At 45.7% G+C, this 21,472-nt stretch overlaps 1 protein-coding gene across 1 annotated transcript; it reads left to right on the top strand.

Annotated features, from left to right (window-relative positions):
* The first annotated feature begins 10,851 nt into the window (after positions 1–10,851).
* LOC108295609 (small ubiquitin-related modifier 3-like) lies at positions 10,852–12,098 on the top strand. Its single transcript, XM_037734671.1, has one exon. It carries the CDS (start codon positions 10,937–10,939, stop codon positions 11,195–11,197), a length of 261 nt encoding a protein of 86 aa, XP_037590599.1. The 5' UTR covers positions 10,852–10,936; the 3' UTR covers positions 11,198–12,098.
* The last annotated feature ends 9,374 nt before the right edge of the window (positions 12,099–21,472 follow it).

Here is a 21,472-nt window from a genome sequence, read left to right as displayed (position 1 = left end):
CATCATCAGGGCCAAGGGAACGCCCCCTGCCTTTGCCCTCTGAAGGTTCACTGGAAGTCAACTGTCAAAAGGCAGATTAATAGAAGAGAAGACCTAAAATATTATTGACATGCACATAAATCACAGTGATTATTCCACCATGCAGTGAAGTGCTGATGGTTCTGTACCCTTCTTCTTAGGGGAAAAGGAGGTAAGGAAGCATGGATGGTTTTAGGGGGATAGTAAATGATTTTTAGGGAATTCAATGGGCTTAAAAACATACAGTGAGGCTGGGCATGGAGGCTCACGCCTGTAATCTCAACACTGGGAGGCCAAGGTGGGTGGATCACCTGAGGTCAGGAGTTTGAGACCAGCCTGGTCAACATGCTTAAATCTTGTCTCTACTAAACATATATATATATATATATATATATATATATACACATATATATATATAAATTAGCCAGGCATGGTGACACCTGCCTGCAATCACAACTGCCCCAGAGGCTGGGGCAGGAGAATCACTTGAACCCAGGAGGCAGAGGTTGCAGTGAGCCAAAATCACGCCACTGCACTCCAGCCTGGGTGACAAGAATGAACCTCCGTCAAAAAAAAAAAAAAAAATCATACAGTGGCCTGGGACAAAGCCTATTGGGCCCGCAGAGCAGACAATGGTTTGTGACATGTCTATCCAGGTGCCTTGGCAGACTTCAGTCTTTCTTCCTGCAGTATGGAATTCAGTTGATGAAAACTCAGGGAGGGGACCAGAGGTGATTGTTTTCTTCTTTAGTAGGTTCAGACTTTAGACAGAATAAAAGAATCTCAGAGAACTTTGTTCTGTGCTTTGGGAGAGACAGAGGATTAAGTGATGGGTGGTGGGGGAGGTCAGAGAGATTCGTTCCACAAATAGTAAATATTTACTTACAGTCTAGACTATGCACCAAACTTTGTTCTAGGTTCAAGGGAAACAAGGCAAACAAGACAGACAAGGTCCCTGCCTACACAGAGCTCACAGCCTAGCAAGAACACATAATAAGCAAGTAAAAAACCAATTAACAAGCAAATTTCAAGCATTAAAAAAATACAATAAAACAAAATGCAGGCTGGATGCGGTGGTTCATGCCTGTAATCCCAACACTTTGGGAGGCCAAGGCAGGTGGATCATTTGAGGTCAGGAGTTTGAGACCAGCCTAGTCAACATGACGAAACCCCATCTCCATTAAAAATACAAAAATTATCCAGGCCTGGTAGCATGTGCCTGTGGTCCCAGTTACTCAAGAGGCTGAGGCAGGAGAATCGCTTGAACATGGGAGGTAAAAGTTGCAGTGAGCCGAGATCGCGCCACTGCACTAGAGCCTGGGCCACAGAGTGAGACCCCATCTCAAAAAAAAAAATAAATAAGTGCAGCAGTGTGACTGAAAATGATGGAGGGAGACAAATTCAGATTTTTATGCAAAACACCTGATTTTAAATGTAGCAACTAATTTTTACATTTTAAACACTATACAAGCCAGAAAAGCTTTATTCCCCAAGCCAAATTGTCCCACAGCTCACCAGATTGCAACCTCTGTTCTAAGCCCCAACTACTCAGGGCACAGTGCAGGAACCAGGAGGAGCTTGTTGGAAATGCAGTCTCTCCCACCCCAGCCCCAGACCTGCTGGGTTATTAGAATCTGTGTGCAGCAAAATCCCCAATCCCTGACTGATATAATTCACATTTGATGTAAAGCGCTTCTGAAGTCACCTCTCTCCTGAGGCCTTATCAATTTTCATATTGCTCCTGGAAAACTTGACGTGGGTTCTTGCCTATGATTCATCTTCACTGTGCTGCAAAGCCAGATCCAAGCACAGCCCTTCCTCCACCTCAGACGCCTCAGCTCCATCCTACCTCCCTGCCACAGCCTGTGTGGGCTCCCACCGTCTCACACTCAGGCTGCTGGGAGAGCCTCTGGGAGGTTGCCCTCTGAGAAGCCTCCACCTATCCTACTCTTCCTCTAGAACAAACTCTTCTCCTCTCATTGCCCCTAGTACAGGAGTTGCAAACTTAAATGCCCCAAAAAGCCAGGCTGATACCAAGCAAAGAAGTGGTGCAGTGCACATACTGGTGTATGTGCAGTGGGATGTGAACCCAGTGTTGCTAGGGTGGCCTTTCAAGAAAAGTCAGAAATCCAGATTTGTATGAGAAATCTCCATATTAAAATGTGACCAACAGGCCGGGTTCCGTGGCTCACACCTTTGGGAGGGGGATTGCTTGAGGCCAGGAGTTCGGACGGGCCTGGCCAACATGGCGAAACCTCTTATCTACTAAAATTATCAAAAAAAATTAGCCAGGTGTGGTGACAGGCACCTGTAATTCCAGCTACTTGGAAGGCTGAGGCATGATAATCGCTTTAATCCAGGAGGCAGAGGTTGCTATGAGCTAAGATCATGCCACTGCACTCCAGCCTGGGCAACAGAGTGAGGCTCTGTCTCATAAAGGAATAAATAAATAAAAGAAAATGTGACCAATGGGTTTCAAAATTGTTAAACACCATGCCAGCCAAATAAACCTATCTATAGACCACCAGTTTGCAACTTCTGAGACCTAGTCCACTTGTTACATTGTGTCAGAGGCTGTGAGTTCTTTCAAGGCAGGAAACCTGTCCTGTTCCCTTTGTATTGCTAGCAACTACCACTAAGCCCAACTTAGTAATGGGAAAAACAAAATAATAGTGTTCCTCTTCTATAGAATGTGATATCGCTGTGTCATTAGCCAAATGGCTAGGGTTTAGAGTCAAGCACTGGGGGCCCATGGGGTTCTGCATCCAGCTGCCTCCAGGAACCAGATTTATCAGCAGTATCACTGCCTGAATCAGGGTCTGTGAAGGCTGCCTGTATTTGGAGTCCTCTGCCTCCAAATCAGACTATCAGCTTCCCCAAGAACAGAAACAGCTAAGGGCTCTGATACCCTGGGAGAAAAGGGTCCCACTATAAGTTGTTACTGGATCTTCATGTGAATGCTTTGAGAACATATCTGTACCAGGATAGACAGTGCATATTCTGAACAGCAGAGAAAGGGAGGGAGGGAGCCCCAGTCCTAGGAGGGGTCCTTTTGGGGTGAGGCTTATCTCTCCATCTGCAGTTGTACCAAGCCTGGGTGGGCCTGAGCATCTTCTGTAGGAGAAAAAGGTGGCCTACCTTGCAATAGGCTGCAGGGAGAGTAGAGACACTAGGCCTCTGACACTGATTAGAGAGCCTGGGGCTCCCCCAAGACGAAAACAAAAACAAAGAAAAGCCAGGCCGGAATCTTGGCTTGCATTTTCCACTACAGGGCAGCTTAAACTTTCAAAAGAAAATAAATCTTGTCCACTTTGTAAAGCATTGAGGAGTCCTTTCAGTTTCCTCTTGAGCATCCAGGCCCTGCGTGAGGTCCCTAGGGATGAGAAGTGAATGAACTTAGCCCTGGCTTCATGGAGCTGGTCGTCGGGTGGGGAAGCAGCAAATGAAAATGAGGATACCCAGCGAGGGCGCCGTCAGAACCTAGAACTGTCAAGGAGAGAGCTGCTGTCAGGAGACAAAATCCCAGGCAGGGCCTCTGCATTGAGGTCTTGGGAAGACCTCCCTGAGGAGAGGGCGTTGGCCAGGAGCTTCAGGATAAGGCAGCCACAGGCCAGAGGTAGAGAAGGACAGATTCTGGAAGAAGGGAGGTGAGCATTCAGGAGGGAGAGTGGGGATCCAGGAAGAGGGGAGCACCAGCTCAGAAAGCCCTGAGACAGGTGAGAGGGTGGTGTTCCAGCAACAGAAGGGTGTTCAGGGCTCAGCATAGGGCATGAGAGGGGAAGTGACCAGAGATGAGGTTCTGGGGTAACAGCCTCAAAGGCCTTTGAAAAAGTTTAGATTTTAATCTTCAAATAGCAGGTGCCACTGATGAGCTTCAAAGAAGAAAAGAGTGGACTTGACTGCTGCTCTGGCAAGAGCTATCTGGCTGTCGTGTGGAGTACACATTGCAGGACTTAGCATTTGGGAACAATGCTCCTAGCCACAACCAACCAACCAACCATACATACATACACACAAACATACATACATATAACAATCCATTCATCTGAACTTATCAGCTATGACTTACAGAACTCATTTGGATTACTAATACATCTTATGAGTTTCTTCTCTTTTTAGCTTTAGCAAACAACAATTAAGCTATGACAATTAAATGGTGTTACCATTTCATAAAACAAATATTGCATTTTAAGTTTTACTAATTTTATCTGAAAGTTTTAAAAATAATACTTCTCTCAGTATATTAATTAAATTATATTTTTCTTATCTTGGTATTGCATGTATATATTGCATTCACATTCACCAACCTCAGAATTATTATTAAATATTGCAAAGCAATTTCTTTAAAAAGCTCTTAAGGAAATTTGTAAAATATACATTAATACTTATACTGATTCACTTAGAAGAAAACTTGTGTACTTAACTTTATTTTCATAAAATCTATAATTTATGAAACATTGTGTAAAACTAACAGGAACACCACACATTGCACGGTGCTCTCTCGTTTATAAAAGGGGTTTCACTGGACACCCAGCCCCCCTTCTTCCCCTTCCCCAACTTTACTATGAGATGTTTTAGCCTCAATTTATACTAGAGGAAATTTGTTTAGTGAGTTCTTATGAGGGGCCCAGAGTCAGTGGGATCAGTAAATGGAGGAGATTGGATTCAAACCAAGTTGGACCCGACTTCCAGCTGACAGGTATTTTAATGTTGACCTTGGCTTTATGGCCCAAATATATATATTTATTTATTTATTTATATGTATACATATATATTATATATACAAACACATATATACACACACACTCATGTGTGCAAATTTTTATGTTTATATGTATATAAACATATATATAAAATATATACAAAAATGTATAGATACAAAAATGTATACATATATATATGTGTGTTTTTAATATATTGTATAATTTATATAAACAGATATAGATATATAAATTTGCACACATCATGTAAAACAGATGCTCATATACTGGTCATTGAAGCCCTACAGAAGCAGGTCAGGCATTTAACTCCATATGTCTGGATATACGTAGTCTGGGAAACCAGTCCAGGACACAACTGAAAATTCTTCAGAAGGTAAGAAGAAGAGAGGGGAGCCAGTGTCCAATGATCTGACCTCTCCCTCCAAGCTGTGGACATCCCTAGCCCTGCACAGGCCAGTGTTTGTGCATATATCACACCTACTGAAGGAACAGATCAATGTGCTTGTTTCTGGCTATGAAGAGTAACTGGGGCCAGGCACTCACACCTGTAATTCCAGCACTTTGGGAGGCTGAGGTGGGTGGATTGTCTAACGTCAGGAGTTGGAGACCAGTCTGATCAATATGGGGAAACCTCCGTCTCTACTGAAAATACAAAAATCAGCTGGCCACGATGGCAGGTGCCTGTAGTCCCAGCTACTCAGGAGGCTGAGCCAGGAGAATTGCTTGAACCCGGGAGGCAGAGATTGCAGTAGGCCGAGATCTCGCCACTGCACTCCAGCATCGGCGACTGGGTGAGACTCCATCTCAAAAAAGAAAAAAAAAGTAACTGAGACTAAATTTATCTTTTCATCAACAAACAACTGGAAAACTGGGCAAAATATATGGAACAACAGTTTTCAAGCAACGGGCATGGCAGGCCGATGATCCCTGAGAGAAGGGAAATGAATGATAAGCGTCCTGTCATCACCCTGACTTTCTGCCTGAGGCACCTTCCAGACTGCAGCTTGGAAAGGGAAATTTCGGCAGAGCACAGCATCTCACTGAGCTGAGAAAACAGAGATCAGAGTTTGGAGACAAGTAGCTGGAATTTTGAAACAAAAGTACCAAGAGACCTGATCACAGGCCAGGTGTGGTGGCTCACATCTGTAATCCAGAACTTTGGGAGGTGACGAAGGGCAGATCACTTCATTCCAGGAGTTTGAGTCAAGCCTGGGCAATATAGAGCAACCCCATCTCTACAGAAAAAGAAAAATTATACATCAAAAAATTAGCCTGGTGTGGTGGTGATGCCTGTAGACAACTATTTGAGAGGTTGAGGTCAGAAGGTCACTTAAACTCAGGTGTTTGAGGTTCCAGTGAGCTATGATTGTGCCACTGCACTCCAGCCTGGGTGACAGAGGAAGACTGTCTCAAAAAAAAAAAAAAAAAAATCACAACACTCCAGAAATCTGCAGAGGGTTCTCCTCTAGTCTCTTTGTGAATACTAAGCCACACATGAATAGGGTGAGACTGCTTGAGGCTGGGAAAAGAGCTCAGTTAAACATTACTACGACTCACACAGGGATGAGAAACATTTGAGTTCAGATCAGGCAGAGTGGAGACTCCTCAAAGGACTAGTTATCTAGAATACAAACATTCACAAAACTACAGTGAAGGAAAATCAACTAACAAATGGGCAAAAATGTGAGCAGACATTTTCACTGAAGAGGATATAAACATGGCAACTAACATGAGAAAAATTCTGAATATCACCACTAAGAAAATGAAAATTTAAACTATTACAGGACTTTAGGTGTCCGTTTTCAGGCTGGGCCAAAAACCTCTGCGGCTGCCCACGGAATTCATGTCTTGGCCTGCATCCAAGACAAGACTCATAACGTATGCATGAGGCATGAGAAACACAAACAATAAGGGTGAACAAGATGAAGATGAGCCTTTTTTTTTTTTTTTTGAGTCGGAGTTTCGTTCTTGTTACCCAGGCTGGTGTGCAATGGCGCGATCTCAGCTCACCGCAACCTCCGCCTCCTGGGTTCAAGCAATTCTCCTGCCTCAGCCTCCAGAGTAGCTGGGACTACAGGCATGTGCCACCATGCCCAGCTAATTTGTGTATTTTTAGTAGAGACGGAGTTTCACCATGTTGACCAGGATGGTCTCGATCTCTTGACCTCGTGATCCACCCGCCTCGGCCTCCCAAAGTGCTGGGATAATAGGTGTGAGCCACCATGCCCGGCCCTGAAGATGAGCTTTATTAAGTATCAGAACAGCAGCCCATGAGGTAGCTCCTCTCTGCAGGCAGGTCATCCATTAAGCGTTCAGTTCTCAGCAGAGAAGAGGCCCTGGAGGGTAGCTCCTCTCTGCAACTAGGCCTCCTGATGTCCATGTCTGCAGCTCTCAGGGAGGCAGCCCTGAAAACAGTGGCTCCTCATTGCCGGCAGATCCTCTTCGCAGCTCTTCAGCGGGAGAGGATAAGGGTCCTCTCGGTAGCTCCTCAGCAAGAGAGAGGACCTTCTCCGTAGTGCTCAGTCAGTGGAGACCATCCCTGGAGAGTGGCTTCTCTCTACCGGCAAGTGGACTCTGCAGTTCCCAGCAGAGAGACTAAGTCTTCTCTGCAGCTGGTTATCCCCAACCTGTCTGCAGAAAGAATACTCCTCCCTGCACCCGCACCGTCACTTTCCGGAGGCTGAGCCCAGGGCTTTTATAGACCTCAGAGGGGAGGAAGTGCGTGCTGATTGGTCCATGAGTATCCATGGGTGGGCCCAGAAGAAGCACCACAAGTCCCCACTCCAGTCGGCTGGATTGGTAGCCCGGCTCCCAGCCTTCAGGCCCTCTCTGGCCTAGAAGTGGGACCTCACCGGGACCTGCCCCTTCTGTCCAGGCCTCCAGCTGCCATTCGTGGCCGGGATTCGGGCCCCAACCCGGCTATGAAATCCTCTGAGATCGGAGCAGGTGCAGGAGAGGAGAGGCGCCAGGCAGTGGAAGCAGACACTCCCAGCCTGCAGAGATGGGGGTGGGCTGTACCCATCCTGGTCCTGAGGACATGGCTGCAAAGATTCCCGGACCCTGCACCTGAGAGGGTGGCTGCAGTTGCACCTGGGGAGCTCCCACCCTGCCAACTCAGAAGGGGCAAGGTTCCTGCTTGTCCCCGGCTCCTGCCTGCTCTAAAAATGACAAATTTTTAGAACTGGAGGAGTAATTAGTGGTAGCTAGAGCTGGAGAGAGGGGTAGGGGTGGATGAGAACAGGAAGGAGGAGCCTGTGATCATAAAACTGCAACATGAGGATCTTTGTGATGCTGGAACTGATCAGCTTCTTAACTGTGGTGTTGAATAGGTGAACCTACACAGGGGAGAACTTCTGTAACAATACACCCTCTCTCTCTTCTCTCTCTCTCTGTCTTACACACACACACACACACACACACACACACATCCATATACATACATATACACACATACAATGAGCACAAGTAAAATTAGGGAAATCTGATTGAGATTAGTGGAGTCTGTCAATGTCAATACCCTCATATAATATTTCGTCAGGTATAACGGATACTATTATACTATATGTTCAAATGTTACCATTGGAGGAAACAGGACAAAGTGAGTGTCCATCTCTCTGTGTCATTTCTTTTTTTTTTTAACATCAGTTTTGTTGTTACAATTTACATCAACAAAATGCACCCATTTTAAGGGTACACTTCTATGTTTTGACAAATGTATACAATCGTATGATCACCACCACAAAAAAAGATGTAGAATATTTTCATCATCCTGAAAGGTTCCTTATGTCTCTTCCCGGTCAACCACACTCTCCACAATACCCCTGCTTCTAGACCCTCGTAACCCTGATCTACTGTCACGATAGATGTGTCTTTTCTAGGTTTCACATAAATTTATAGAGTGTGAATACTGTATGATTCCAATTATATGACACTCTAGAGAAGGCAAAACTATGGAAACTAAAAAGATCAGTGGTTGCCAAGGGTTGGGCGAGAGAGTAGGATGAACAGGCAGAGCACAGAGGATTTTTAGGACAGAGTGAGTCTTTTCTGTATGATACTATAATCATGGATACATATTACAGTATACATTTGTCAAAACCTATAGAATGCACAACACCAAGAGCGAATGTATCAGGCAGGCAGGCAGGCAGGAAGGAAGGAAGGAAAGAAGGAAGGAAGGGGAGAGTAAAAGGAAAGAAAGAAAGAGAAAGAAAGGAAAGAAAGAGAAAGAAATGAAGGAAAGAAGGAAAGAAAGAAAGGGAGGGAAGGAAGGAAGGGAGGGAGGGAAGACAACAGCTCAGTGCCTATCAGATCTATACATTTTAGAGTCTTCAGGGTTGGATCCACTTCTCCTGCATCTCTCTGTTCTTTCGCTGGGCAATTTCATCGTCTTACTACAACTCTAACATGTATAGACCATTTTTCTTAGCACTAACTCTCCATATCCAACGGTCTACTACATATTTTAAGGTCAGCATGTGCAAATCTAAACTCTTTATCAGTCCCCTCAAACTTGACCTCCATCCAGGATTCTCCACTTGCATACATGATACCATCATCTATCCAGTTTCTCAAGAGAAAAATAAAGAAGTCACCTCTCTACATCCAATCCATCAGCAAGTCTTGTAATCCAACTTCCAAAGCCTATACCAAATTCTTAACACTTCTCACTCCTCTGCAATCATCCCTATTACAAAACACGAATATCCCTTACCTGGGCAACTGCAGTTACCTCTTAATTGGTCTCTTTCTCCCCAGCCTAGAGTAAATGATCCACCATTCTTTTTTTTTTTTTTTTTTTGAGACGGAGTTTCGCTCTTGTTACCCAGGCTAGAGTGCAATGGTGCAATCTCGGCTCACCACAACCTCTGCCTCCCGGGTTCAGGCAATTCTCCTGCCTCAGCCTCCTGAGTAGCTGGGATTACAGGCACACGCCACCATGCCCAGCTAATTTTTTGTAGTTTTAGTAGAGACGCGGTTTCACCATGTTGACCAGGATGGTCTCGATCTCTTGACCTCGTGATCCACCCACCTCGGCTTCCCAAAGTGCTGGGATTACAAGCATGAGCCACCGCGCCCGGCCATGATCCACCATTCTTATAATCCGCTGCATTCTTCCTACGCAGCTCTTATCACAATTTACACTTTTCTGGTTTACCTGCCTCCCCTTTAACAGGTTAGCACTGCAAGCCTGGCGGCTTCAAAAACACCAGGAAGTCCAGTGTTTTTGGGAGACCAAAGTAGGAGGAACACTTAAGGCCAGGAGTTTGAGACCAGCTTGGGCAAGATAGCAAAACCCATCTCTACTAAAAATTTAAAAATTAGGCAGGCAAGGTGGCCTGCAACGCTAGTCCCAGCTACTCAGGAGGCTGAGGCAAGAGGACTGCTTGGAGCCCAGGAGTTCGAGGCTGCAGCCAGTTATGATTGCACCACTGCACTCCAGCCTGGGTGACAGAGCAGGACCCTCAACTCTTAAAAACAAACAAACAACAACAAAAAACAGTGAGCTCCATGAGGACAAGAGTGAAGTGTGCTTTCTTATCATCTTGTCCCAGTGCTCTGCACACTAGCTGGCACGTTAAATGTTCATAGAATTCGTCAGTAAGGAAATCAGACATAGCATGCATACTGCTGAGGACCAGGCCCGTTGCCACCTTCCCAGCAGGCTCCTTTCAACAGAGGGGCTCTCCCCATTGCACTTCCCAAGCACTTTGATTTGCAAGTGTTTAACTTACCAGCAACTTCTTCTCACATGTGCCTCCGTGTATAGTGGAATTCTATTTGGTCTTTGATTAATGTCCCGTCTCAGAAAGGCCTTTCCTGACCACCCAATCTAAACTAGATCTCAACCCATCATCCCATCATCCCCCAGCACCATACCCAGTTAGTTTCCTGCAGAGCATTTTCAACATCTGTAATTATGAATTTCTTTCTTTCTTTCTTTGTTCGGTTTCCCCCTGAGGATGAGAACTATGAAGACGATGTTCTGTCCACTAATAGCTCCTCAATACCCAATACAGAGCCTGGAATCTGGCTGGGGCCTAATAAATATTTCTTCAGTGGATGAAAGGACGCATGGAAAGTTCTCTTGGCCTCATTAAACAACCAGTTCCGGGGAGAGCGGCGGGGCCTTGAGCGTGACTCGCCGGCTCCGCGCTGCTTCCCCGGCGCTGCCTGCCCGGGCCACCCGAGCAGCCATGTCCGAGGAGAAGCCCAAGGAGGGCGTGAAGACGGAGAACGACCACATCAACCTGAAGGTGGCCGGGCAGGACGGCTCCGTGGTGCAGTTCAAAATCAAGAGGCACACGCCGCTGAGCAAGCTGATGAAGGCCTACTGCGAGAGGCAGGGCTTGTCAATGAGACAGATTAGATTCAGGTTTGACGGGCAGCCAATTAATGAAACCGACACTCCAGCACAGCTGGAGATGGAGGACGAGGACACCATCGATGAGTTCTAGCAGCAGACAGGAGGTGCGCCGGAGAGCAGCCTGGCGGGGCATGGTTTCTAGAGGGCCGTCCCCAGCCTGGGCCGTCCGTCCTTGCATTGCTGTTGAATGGTGACCATGCCGACCACAAAGTCGTCTGTGGAAACTCGAGGACATTCACCACAGTTATTTTCCTCTCCTTGATGTACTTCAAGTGCAACTCAAAACTCTATCTGCAGGGATGAATCTGTAACTTAAATTGGGCCAATCAGAATTGTTATCTTTGTTCCGGTAAAATGAGCTGCAAGGTATTTTGGGTTTGTTTTTGTTTTCATTTTTGTTTTCCCCCTCCTGTAACATTTGTTTAACCCCAAAATTGTAGCCTGAATGTTCACTTTTAGTCTGGCTAGGGATCTGACTCCTGAATTGGTTGCCTCTCCTCTGCTCACTCCAGTCACATAGAGAATTGGTGTTTCCTGCAGTGGGGGTACGGCTGTTGGACAGGTGTTGGGGGAAAGGTGGGTAGGGAAGACAGACTGTCATTTGCGGTTATAGGCACAGGTGATTAAAATGCGAAATATTGCAAATTTAAGCTTTGTCAGTATATGGTAAAGTTTACAGGAGAATACTGGAATGTTTTTTCAAAGGGTAAAAAATAACTGAGTCCTTTCGTAATTTGGCCCCATGGGCTCTCTGGCCCTTGAGCATGTGACCTTGGGGTCTGAGGCCCAGGACCCACCTCCCTACCACCCTCCCACCCCACTCCCCGCTCAGTATCTGGCATTGGCACACAGGCAAGGATTGGCACAACCAAAATTGGCTTTTTCTTCTTCTCAATGTTGAAGAAATTCCCACATTTCTCATTTGGTATTGGTGTTGTGGCCTCAGGTTTCTTCTAGTATTGGCTTCTGATGAATAATTATGGTCTATACATTAAAAAGTAAGATTAAGTATTGCTGAATTTGCAGTTACGTTGTTGTGTAAAAGAGCTACTTCCAAGTGTGGTTACAAATGAACCCATGGAATGATGACTTCACGTTCTTCTCGTGAGTGTGCTGTGCTGCTTTCCAAATATGTATTAAATTTATGCATTAGTCTGGTGATTTCAGTTCTGTGAAATATTTTGGGATCTATACCAGTTAAACATTTTCATAGTTAAAAAAAAAAAAAAACAGTTCCAAAAAATAGGCACTTTCTCAGAAATTGGAACAAATGTGATTTTTCTGTGTCAGTTCTCACTAAACTGCCCAGAAACCTCCTGGCTTCTTGAAATATCTGCTGAGAATTCCAGCTATTCCAGTGAGCATTTGCACACACAGCACAGCTGGGCTGGCAGGTTCATGATGCAAGGAGACCTGTTCTCCTCATTACCCCCGACTCACCCCCATCACTGCTCTCACCCGGACCTTCCCCCTGGCCTCCTAAGGTCCCTAGAATGGAAAAGCCTCTCCCTTGCGAAGCCTCCCAGCCTTTCTGTCTGAGGGAGCCTCACGTTTTATTCTCCCTCAGAGGACACCCTTGAACAGCTAGGGTGATGGTGCCCTGGGAAAGGCATTGTTTTCTTTAGGACAAAGGGTTTCTTCTCTTCTCAATCCATACCTGAGCCTTAGTTAGGTCCCACCCAGTCCCATGACTTTAAGCTCCATCTACATCTTCACTCCTCAAAGCCTTCCCTGTGGACCAGCACCAGCACCTGGGAGCATGTTCAAAATGCAGATTCCCAGGTACTGCCTAGTTCTACTGAATCAGCATCTACATTTTAACAGACTCCCAGGCAACTCATAGCACTTGACAGTGTGTTCCTCCATGCCTGACGACTCCCAAGTTACCTCCTGTCCTGACATCTGTCCCAGCCACTCTGTAGCAGCTCATGTCACATCTCCGTGTGGAAGCCCATCAGGCATCTGAAACCCAACATGTCCAAATCAGACTCTTAGCTCCTGCTCCCCAGGCCTGCTCCTCCCCCGGCCATGATATCTTCTGGCACAGGGCACTCCTTAGGCACCAACTGAATAATTCATTCTTCATGGGCTGATTAGTTGCTCAGTTGCTGGGCTGGAGGCCAAGAAGAATTGTAAGGAGAGCTTAACAAGTGATAAAAAGCCTCAGGGCCAGGGAAGGATTGTGCATGCCTGTAGTCTCAGCTACTCAGGAGACTGGAGGAAACCTTAAGCCCAGGAGTTTGAGGCCAGCCTGGGTAACATAGCAAGACAGTCTCTAAAAAAAATGTCTGAGGGATGTTGCTGGAATTATACAGCATTCCAACACAGTCCTCTCTTGTGTCCAGCTTAGTGACTTTATCATAATGAACTCCATCCATGTATATCAACTTGGATACATCCCAAAGCATTGCTGAATAATAAGAAATGGCAAATGATATGCGGAACCTACAGGAGTGATCACTAGCGCTGTCTACGAAATATTTCCAGTTCCCCCAGGCACAAAATTTCCCATTCCTTAGAGCTAGGTGATTTTGTTAGTGGAGGCAGGTAGCCAGGCATGGGCAGCTTCCTTTCTGCGCGTCTCTGGTCTGCATTCTTTCCTTCAAGAAGAGCAAGGACTGGAGGACTCCCTTGCTCCTCTGGGTAACAATTCCACATGACTTGTTCTGGCCATGGATATGTGAGAAGCGATATGAATCACTTCTGTGTGGAAGCTTGAAGGGACAATCCACTCTTTTTTTTTTCCTTCCTTTCTCAGCCTCTCGTGCTGAGTCTCTTAGTGGCTCCAAAGAACAGATCCCTGTTGTAGACACTTGTCAACCATGTGTTGGAGTGAGAAATAAATGTTTGCAGAGCCACTGAAGTTTCGGAATTATTTGTTACCACACCAAAGTTTACCCCTTCCTGAGTGATGCATCTGCACACGCATGCACGTTACACACACACACACCACCACCACCAATAGATATGTTTTCTCGAACATAATATATTATGGAAGTATCTTTAGGCCTGGGTGCGGTGGCTCGTGCCTGTGCACTTTGGGAAGCTGAGGCAAGAGGATCGCTTGAGCCCAGTAGTTCGAGACCACCTGGACAACATAGCCAGACCCTGTCTCTACAAAAAAATGAAATTAGCTGAGCATCATAGTGCATGCCTGTGGTTCCAGCTACCCAGGAGACTGATGTGGGAGGATCACTTGAGCCCAGGAGGTTGAGGCTGCAGTGAGCCAAGATCGCACCACAGCACTCTAGCATGGGTGACAGAGGGAGACCCTGCCTCAAATAAATAAATACATAAATAAATATCCCATGTATCTTTTGTATAAGTAATCCATGTTCACTATAGAAAAATTAAAAAATAAGAACGAGCTTTGTGCATCTCATCACTCACAAGACCTCATCATGGTCTGAGAAAGCCCATTCCCTTCCACCTGTCTCAGAGGCTAAATGTACTCTGTGGACCCACAAAATTTGCTTCACTTACAGCTGCAGTTCTCCACCCACTTTGGACTTAATTGGCTTGGAGTGGGGCCCAGGTATTCACATTTTTTAAAAATGCCTTTAGGCTGGGTAGCATGGCCCATGCCCATAATCCCAGCACTTTGGGAGGTAGAGGTGGGAGGATGGCTTGAATCCAGGAGTTTGAGGCCAGCCTGAGCAAGAAAGCATGACCCTTGTCTCTATAAAAATTAAAAAAAAATAGCCAGATGTGGTGCTGTGTACCTGCAGTCCCAGCTATTTGGGAGGCTGAGGCAGGAGGATCACTTGAGCCCAGGAGTTCAAGGCTGCAATGAGCTATGATTGTACCACAAACTTCAGCCTGGACAACAGAGTAAGATTCTATCTCTTTAAAAAAAAAATGGCTTCCAGCAATTCTAAGGTAGAGATGAGAATGAAAACCACTGCCTTCCATCACTGCTCCTGCCTACCTCTTCCTTGTCTCCCATTTCTGTTACTGTTTCTTACATTCCTGTTGAATTTGAACAGAATAGTTTCTTAAGTACAAACATTGTCTAAAGCCGCACTTTCTCTTTCCAGCAGCTCAGAGAACCCATCACTTGAGTCCTGTCTCCTGAGATCCTGCCTTGATGATTAGGTTTCCTTTGCTTTGATTTCAAGGTTTTGTGTACATTGTGGGCACACACAGTGAAATTGCCTAAAGACCAGAATTAAGTGCTCAGCAGTGACCCATGTAGACAGGTGGAGGTTCTGATCCAGACATCCACTTGGAAAGGGTTTGCAGCATGGCAGACTAGTTGGGGAGAAACTTCCATCCTCCAAATCTTCAGAGGGCCTTTCATTTCTCCCAGTTACCTCTAACTCTCTCAGAACTTTTTCTACAAACAAAAGATACAGGAGGAAAAAAATTTCAAGAATTTTATTTCATGCTTCTGCATTTACAGATATTTTTATACCCAGAAACAGTGGCAACTAATGTTTGAGGGCTTGTTTTAAGATAGACACTGTTCTAAGATTTATGACAACAAGATAGTCTAGTCAAAACAGTGTCCCATTTTACACATGAAGAAACTGAAGCTGGTTGCAGGGATTCTTGCCTGCTCCCCATCACTTGCATTACCCCCTGAGCTCCGCCTCTTGTGAGATCCCCAGTGGCATTTGATTTTCATAGAAGCAGGAACCCTATTGTGAATGGCACATGTGAGGGATCTAGGTTGCACTCCTTATGATAATCTAATGCCTGATGACCTGTCATATTCTCCCATCACTCCCAGAAGAGACTGTCTAGTTGCAGGAAAACAAACTCAGGGCTCCCACTGATTCTACATTATGGCGAGTTGTATAATTATTTCATTATATATTGCAATGTAATAATAATAGAAATGAAGTTCACAATAAATGTAACGCACTTGAAACCTCCCCCCACCACACACACACCCTGTGTCTGGTTTCTTCCATGAAACCAGTCCCTGGTGTCAAAAAGGTTGGGGACCACTAGTCTAGAGTAAAAATATTGAATGAGAATATAGTTACCAGATGTTCTTAAACACTGGAAGAGAAAGTGAAATGTAACACAGTGCACATGCGGGTGCTGGATGGATGAATATGTAAATGTTATGGAGGGCACTGAAGATGGATGGATGCTTTCCTTCAAGAAGGAATACCCCTGATGTCCAAAGGGGCTGACCTTGAGCCACCACCTCCCAGGAAGAAAAGCTCTTTATCAAGAGGCTACCTGGAGGACTTAAACAATAAGTACAGCTGAGGAAGAGTTGGCTGATATGGAAATAGAAACCCCACCCACAAATGCTGCCATATTAACACCTACTATTTGGCTTCACGGTTGGCATCTTGCTGTGCCAGCCTGAGGGGGTAAAGTGACCTCAACCTCCCCTCTTGCCTGCCCCTGCTGCTTCCCTCCAGGGAACTTACAGGGTGTAGAGAACTGTAGGAGTTCAGTCAGGGTGGTGGGAGACATTGTAGGAAAAGAACACAAACCTTCTTGGAAGGCTGGGAGATTTTTGCAAAAGGCTTAGAAAAGAGGTTATGGCTGAAGGCAGCCTAGTCCCCTTTCCTTGAGCAAACTGCTATAGAGCAGATACAAAGGAATGTAGGGAGTTTATCTAAAGAGCTTGTTTAGTCATATGGTCCTAAGACAGACCTTTGAACATCCATGGGCACATGACTGGTCTCTACTCAAGAGGTTGCAAAGTTAATTAACTACAAATGGTGTTTGCTTTATGACCTTGTCATTAAATCTGTACTAAGTAAAGGCCCATGGGGCTGGTTGGTGGGGGCCATGGCTGCTGACTCTTTACAGCACCCTCCTCTGTGTTCATAAGTGGCCTGGTCCCCTAGCCTGCTCTTTCACTGGATATCTATGTCTGAGTGCATTTGTTCATCCGTTGCTGGGTCAGTGTCTGCAGGTCCGACCTGACAGAGAGCATAACCAGGAATGCCATCTTCAAGATGGCACTGGCATGGGTGACAGTGTGCCTCCTCTATGGGCCTGCCATCATCAGCTGGGACTACGTAGCCAAAAGCAGCATTCTGCCCTGAAGGGAAGAATGGTACAACTGGTGCTTCCTGATGACAGTCTCCAGCACTGAATTCCTCACCCTCTCATTAGTGTCACTTACTTCAACCCGAGCATCCGTGTAACATTCAGAAGCGCACCTCCCTGAAGAATGACAACATTGCTCCCAGCCAAGACTGTGCAGAGATGAACTTCAGAGAAAAACGAAATACAGCTTACATTTTTTCTTAAACCAGGAAAGAGGAGGAGCAAAAGGAGAAGAGACCAGAGCCCCTCTCCCAGGCACCAGGGGCTTTCCTTGGATGTCCTGGGACTCAAGGTTTCTCATCTCTGCAGGTGGACCTCAGAATCCCATGCAGCAGAACTGCTACAGGGTAGCGAGAGCACCTGCAATGGCCACAGGCAGCTGGGCCTTCCCAGCACAGTGTCTCCCTGGACAAGAGAGTGGCCATGTCACTGGGTATCAGGGTGTGTGCATTTTGTCCTGTGCTGGGCTCCCTACACTGCTCATGATCATATGAGCTGCCTGCCATGGGTCACACATCCAGCACTCTGTCTGTCTCCACTGCCTGAATTTGGCTATCAATTCTTCTTCTGTACCCATTCTGCCACGAGTTTCAGAAAAGCGTCCATCAAACTGCTGTGTCCTGGAAAGGCCAAGATCCACCCACCCCCATATGTACATGTGACAGAAACTACTCTTGTACTGTTAATGGTGGAGGGTGTCCAGGTTCTTGGCATCTTGAACAAAGAATTAGACAAAATGCACAAAGCAAGGAAGGAATGAAGGGATTTATTGAAAATGAAAGTACACTCCACAGTGTGGGAGCGGGCTTGAGCATAGGGACTCAAAGTTCCTGTTACAGAGTTTTTTTTTTTTTTTTTTTTTTTTTTTTTTTTTTTTTTTTTCTTGAGATGGAGTTTCGCTCTTGTTACCCAGGCTGGAGTGCAATGGCGCAATCTCGGCTCACCACAACCTCCTGGGTTCAGGCAATTCTCCTGCCTCAGCCTCCTGAGTAGCTGGGTGGGCACGCGCCACCATGCCCAGCTAATTTTTTGTATTTTTAGTAGAGATAGGGTTTCACCATGTTGACCAGGATGGTCTCGGTCTCTTGACCTCGTGATCCACCCGCCTCGGCCTCCCAAAGTACTGGGATTACAGGCGTGAGCCACCACGCCCAGCCCTGTTACAGAGTTTTTGTGACACTCTACTTGGGGTACACCCTATGTAAAATGAAGAGGATGAAGTAAAGTTATAAAGTCATTTACAGAGGATGGCCTATAGAGAGGATGTTTCCTGTCATAGCTGAAGTGTGAATTGGCCATTTGTTCCCTGCCTCCGTACCCTACTTTCCTGCCTCAGTACCAGATCACCTAAACCCTCATAAAGGAAAAACTTTAAAATTTTAGGACCCCCAAACTCCCTATGCCAAAGGGAAAGTTAAGCCTCAGTCTGGGTCATGCAACAGCCTCCTCCAAATCAACAGCTATTACCAGCATCATGCATCAGCCAGATCCTCAGGGAAAGGTCGAAGGCCTCAGGCATTTCCAGGTGCCCCCACAGATCATTCTGAAGTAAATTTTTAACCACCCAGTGGGTTCACCTTGCCCACTGTATAGACAGAGCCAGTTTATCAAGACAGGGGAGTTGCAGTGGAGAAAAAGTAATTCATACACAGCTGGCTGCGCGGGAGATTGGAGTTTTATTATTACTCAAATCAGTCTCCCCAAGCATTTAGGGATCAGAATTTTTAAAGAGAATTTGGGAGGTAGGGGCTTAGGAAGTGGGGAGTGTGATTGGTCAGGTTGGAAATGGAATCACAGGTGGTCGAAGTGAGGTTTTCTTGCTGTCTTCTCTTCCTGGGTGGGATGGCAGAACTTGTTGAGCCACATTATGGGTCTGGGTGGTGTCAGCTGATCCAACGAGGGCAGAGTCTACAAACTATCTCAAGCACCGCTACTAGGTTTTACAGTAGTGATGTTATCCCAAGAGCAATTTGGGGAAGTTCAGACTGTTGGAGTCAGAGGCTGCATGACCCCTAAACTGTAATTTCTAATCTTCTAGCTATTTGTTAGTCCTGCAAAGGAGACAGGTCCCCAGGCAAGAAGGGGGTCTTTTTGGGAAAGGTCTGTTATCAATTTTGTTTCAGAGTCAAACCATGAACTGAATTCCTTCCCAAAGTTAGTTTGGCCCATGCCCAGGAATGAACAAAGACAAATTATAGGTTAGAAGCAAGATGGAGTCAGTTAGGTCTGATGTCTTTCACTGTCATAATTTCCTCAGTTATAATTTTTGCAAAGGTGGTTTCAAATGCTTTGCTGGCCGCCCACAATCAAGGATGAGTCAATTCTAACTTCAGGTCTGCAATCCACATCTAGCTCCTAAAACTAAAGTCCACTGGATTGCTCACTGATTGAAAATGTCCATTACGAGTGTATCTTCCCAGGTGCAAAACAAAGACAAGATCAGTCATTCTTCCACCTACCCAGAGACACCTGCGTCATTGATTCTTCCTTTTCTTCTCTTTTTCCTTCAAACACTAACCTTATCTATGTAAAATATAGAATTCTGGACACTAAAGTCTCACAATAATGTAACCATTTGCCTTATTGCCTACCTGCTCCCCTTCCTGCATGCCTTCTCCGTCCTCTCTTTAAGGAAATGTATAATGAAACCTACTGAAAACATCTTTGGAAAAACAGCCACAGATACCTGTGGCTCACTGTTTTCCCCAGACACCCTCCAAAGCTGGCTGAATAGCCCTCAATTGATTGAGCCCCTCGGTCACTCATTTCACCTGTCATGGCCCATGGCTCATGGAGGAAAAAGTCACAAACACTTCCCCTAAGCCTTGCCACCCACTTCAGTCTTTGCCACAAGGAAACATGGAACCCATATAAGAAACTGGTTCCTACAAGCTCCTGTAAAATGTAGTATACGGAATTGCCCTCTAGGACTTTGTACTCAAGAGTGGTCAACAGCATAGAGTTTACCCATAGGTCTAACTAACCTTGGGAAGTAATTTGTATCTTGACTCTGAAACAATTGAGAATAGCCCATTCCCAACAGTTATGAAGCCTCCAAAGGTTTCCTTGTGTTTCTATTTTGCTCTCTGCTATGTGAAAATGGATTTAAGTCACAGCCTAAGATTTTACTTATTTGAAGACACTACTGACACAAGGCTAAACACTGCAATGAGTGATAAAATATACAATACGGCTGGGCGCCGTGGCTCATGCCTATAATCCCAGTACTTTGGGAGACCAAGGCAAGCAGATCACAAAGTCAGGTGTTTGAGACCAGCCCAGCCAATACGGTGAAACCCAGTCTCTACTAAAAATACAAAAATTAGCCAGGCATGGTGGTGCACTCCTTTAATCCCAGCTACTTGGGCGGCTGAGGCAGGAGAATCACTTAAGCCAGGGAGGCGGAGGTTGCAATGAGCCAAGATCACGCCACTGCACTCCAGCCTGGGTGACACAGCAAGACTCTATCTCAAAATATACATATAGTCTATCTCCAGAGATTTTAGAAGCATGGACTGTTTTGTTGGACAATGAAGCGTGCCCTAGTGGAGTAATCAGCAATACGAGACGTTTCCCAGTCCCCTTCCAAATGAATTGTTTTGCATTACCACAAGCCTGGAAACATCTTTAATCAAACCTAGGGCAGGTAGTCACTACTCTCGAGAATTCAAGTGTGCAGCAAATGTGGATACTGGCACCTGAATCAGTGTCTACTGTCCATGCCCACAGCATCCCCTTAGGACCAACCCCAGCAAACAGGAAGGTGTTCTGCACAGATTTCTCTACCTTTCATTTACAATATGCAGTCTGAAATTCCCATTGTCAAAGACGATTCTGATGAGAAATCCTTTTTGCTTGAGCTTACTACCTTGGAGTCTCTGAGAGCAAATGTAATGGAAGACCCCTCTGGAACCCAGACTTTGTGTTTCAATCCCCTCGTGGTAGTGTACTTATTCCTTGAGGTCTGTCACATTTCTCAATGGCTCTGAGAGTTACACATGAATTACACACTACAAATGCTCACTATTCTCCTTCTAGGTGCTCTGATGCCTAATCAACTCAAACACCTCTGAGGTGCATACATCAGCCAGGGCTGTTAACAGACAGGGCAGTTCATTAACCTCATGACTACCAATCACAGGCTTCAGGATGAGTCAGACACACGAATTTCTAGGCAAAGGAGGAATCATCTGGACTCTAAGAGTTACTGGTTTCCTCTGTGGAGACAGGAAACCTAGTCTTGGAATTTAATGCCATTCAGCACCAAGCCTGCCCTGGTTCAGCATTTCCATCCACCTGTGAAGGATTCCCACCCCCATCAAGGACAGGTACTTTTTTGTAAGAT

Source organism: Cebus imitator, unplaced genomic scaffold (genome assembly GCF_001604975.1).
Source record: "Cebus imitator isolate Cc_AM_T3 unplaced genomic scaffold, Cebus_imitator-1.0 Scaffold652, whole genome shotgun sequence".
Lineage (NCBI taxonomy): Eukaryota > Metazoa > Chordata > Mammalia > Primates > Cebidae > Cebus > Cebus imitator.
This window is presented reverse-complemented; position numbering and strand designations above follow the sequence as displayed.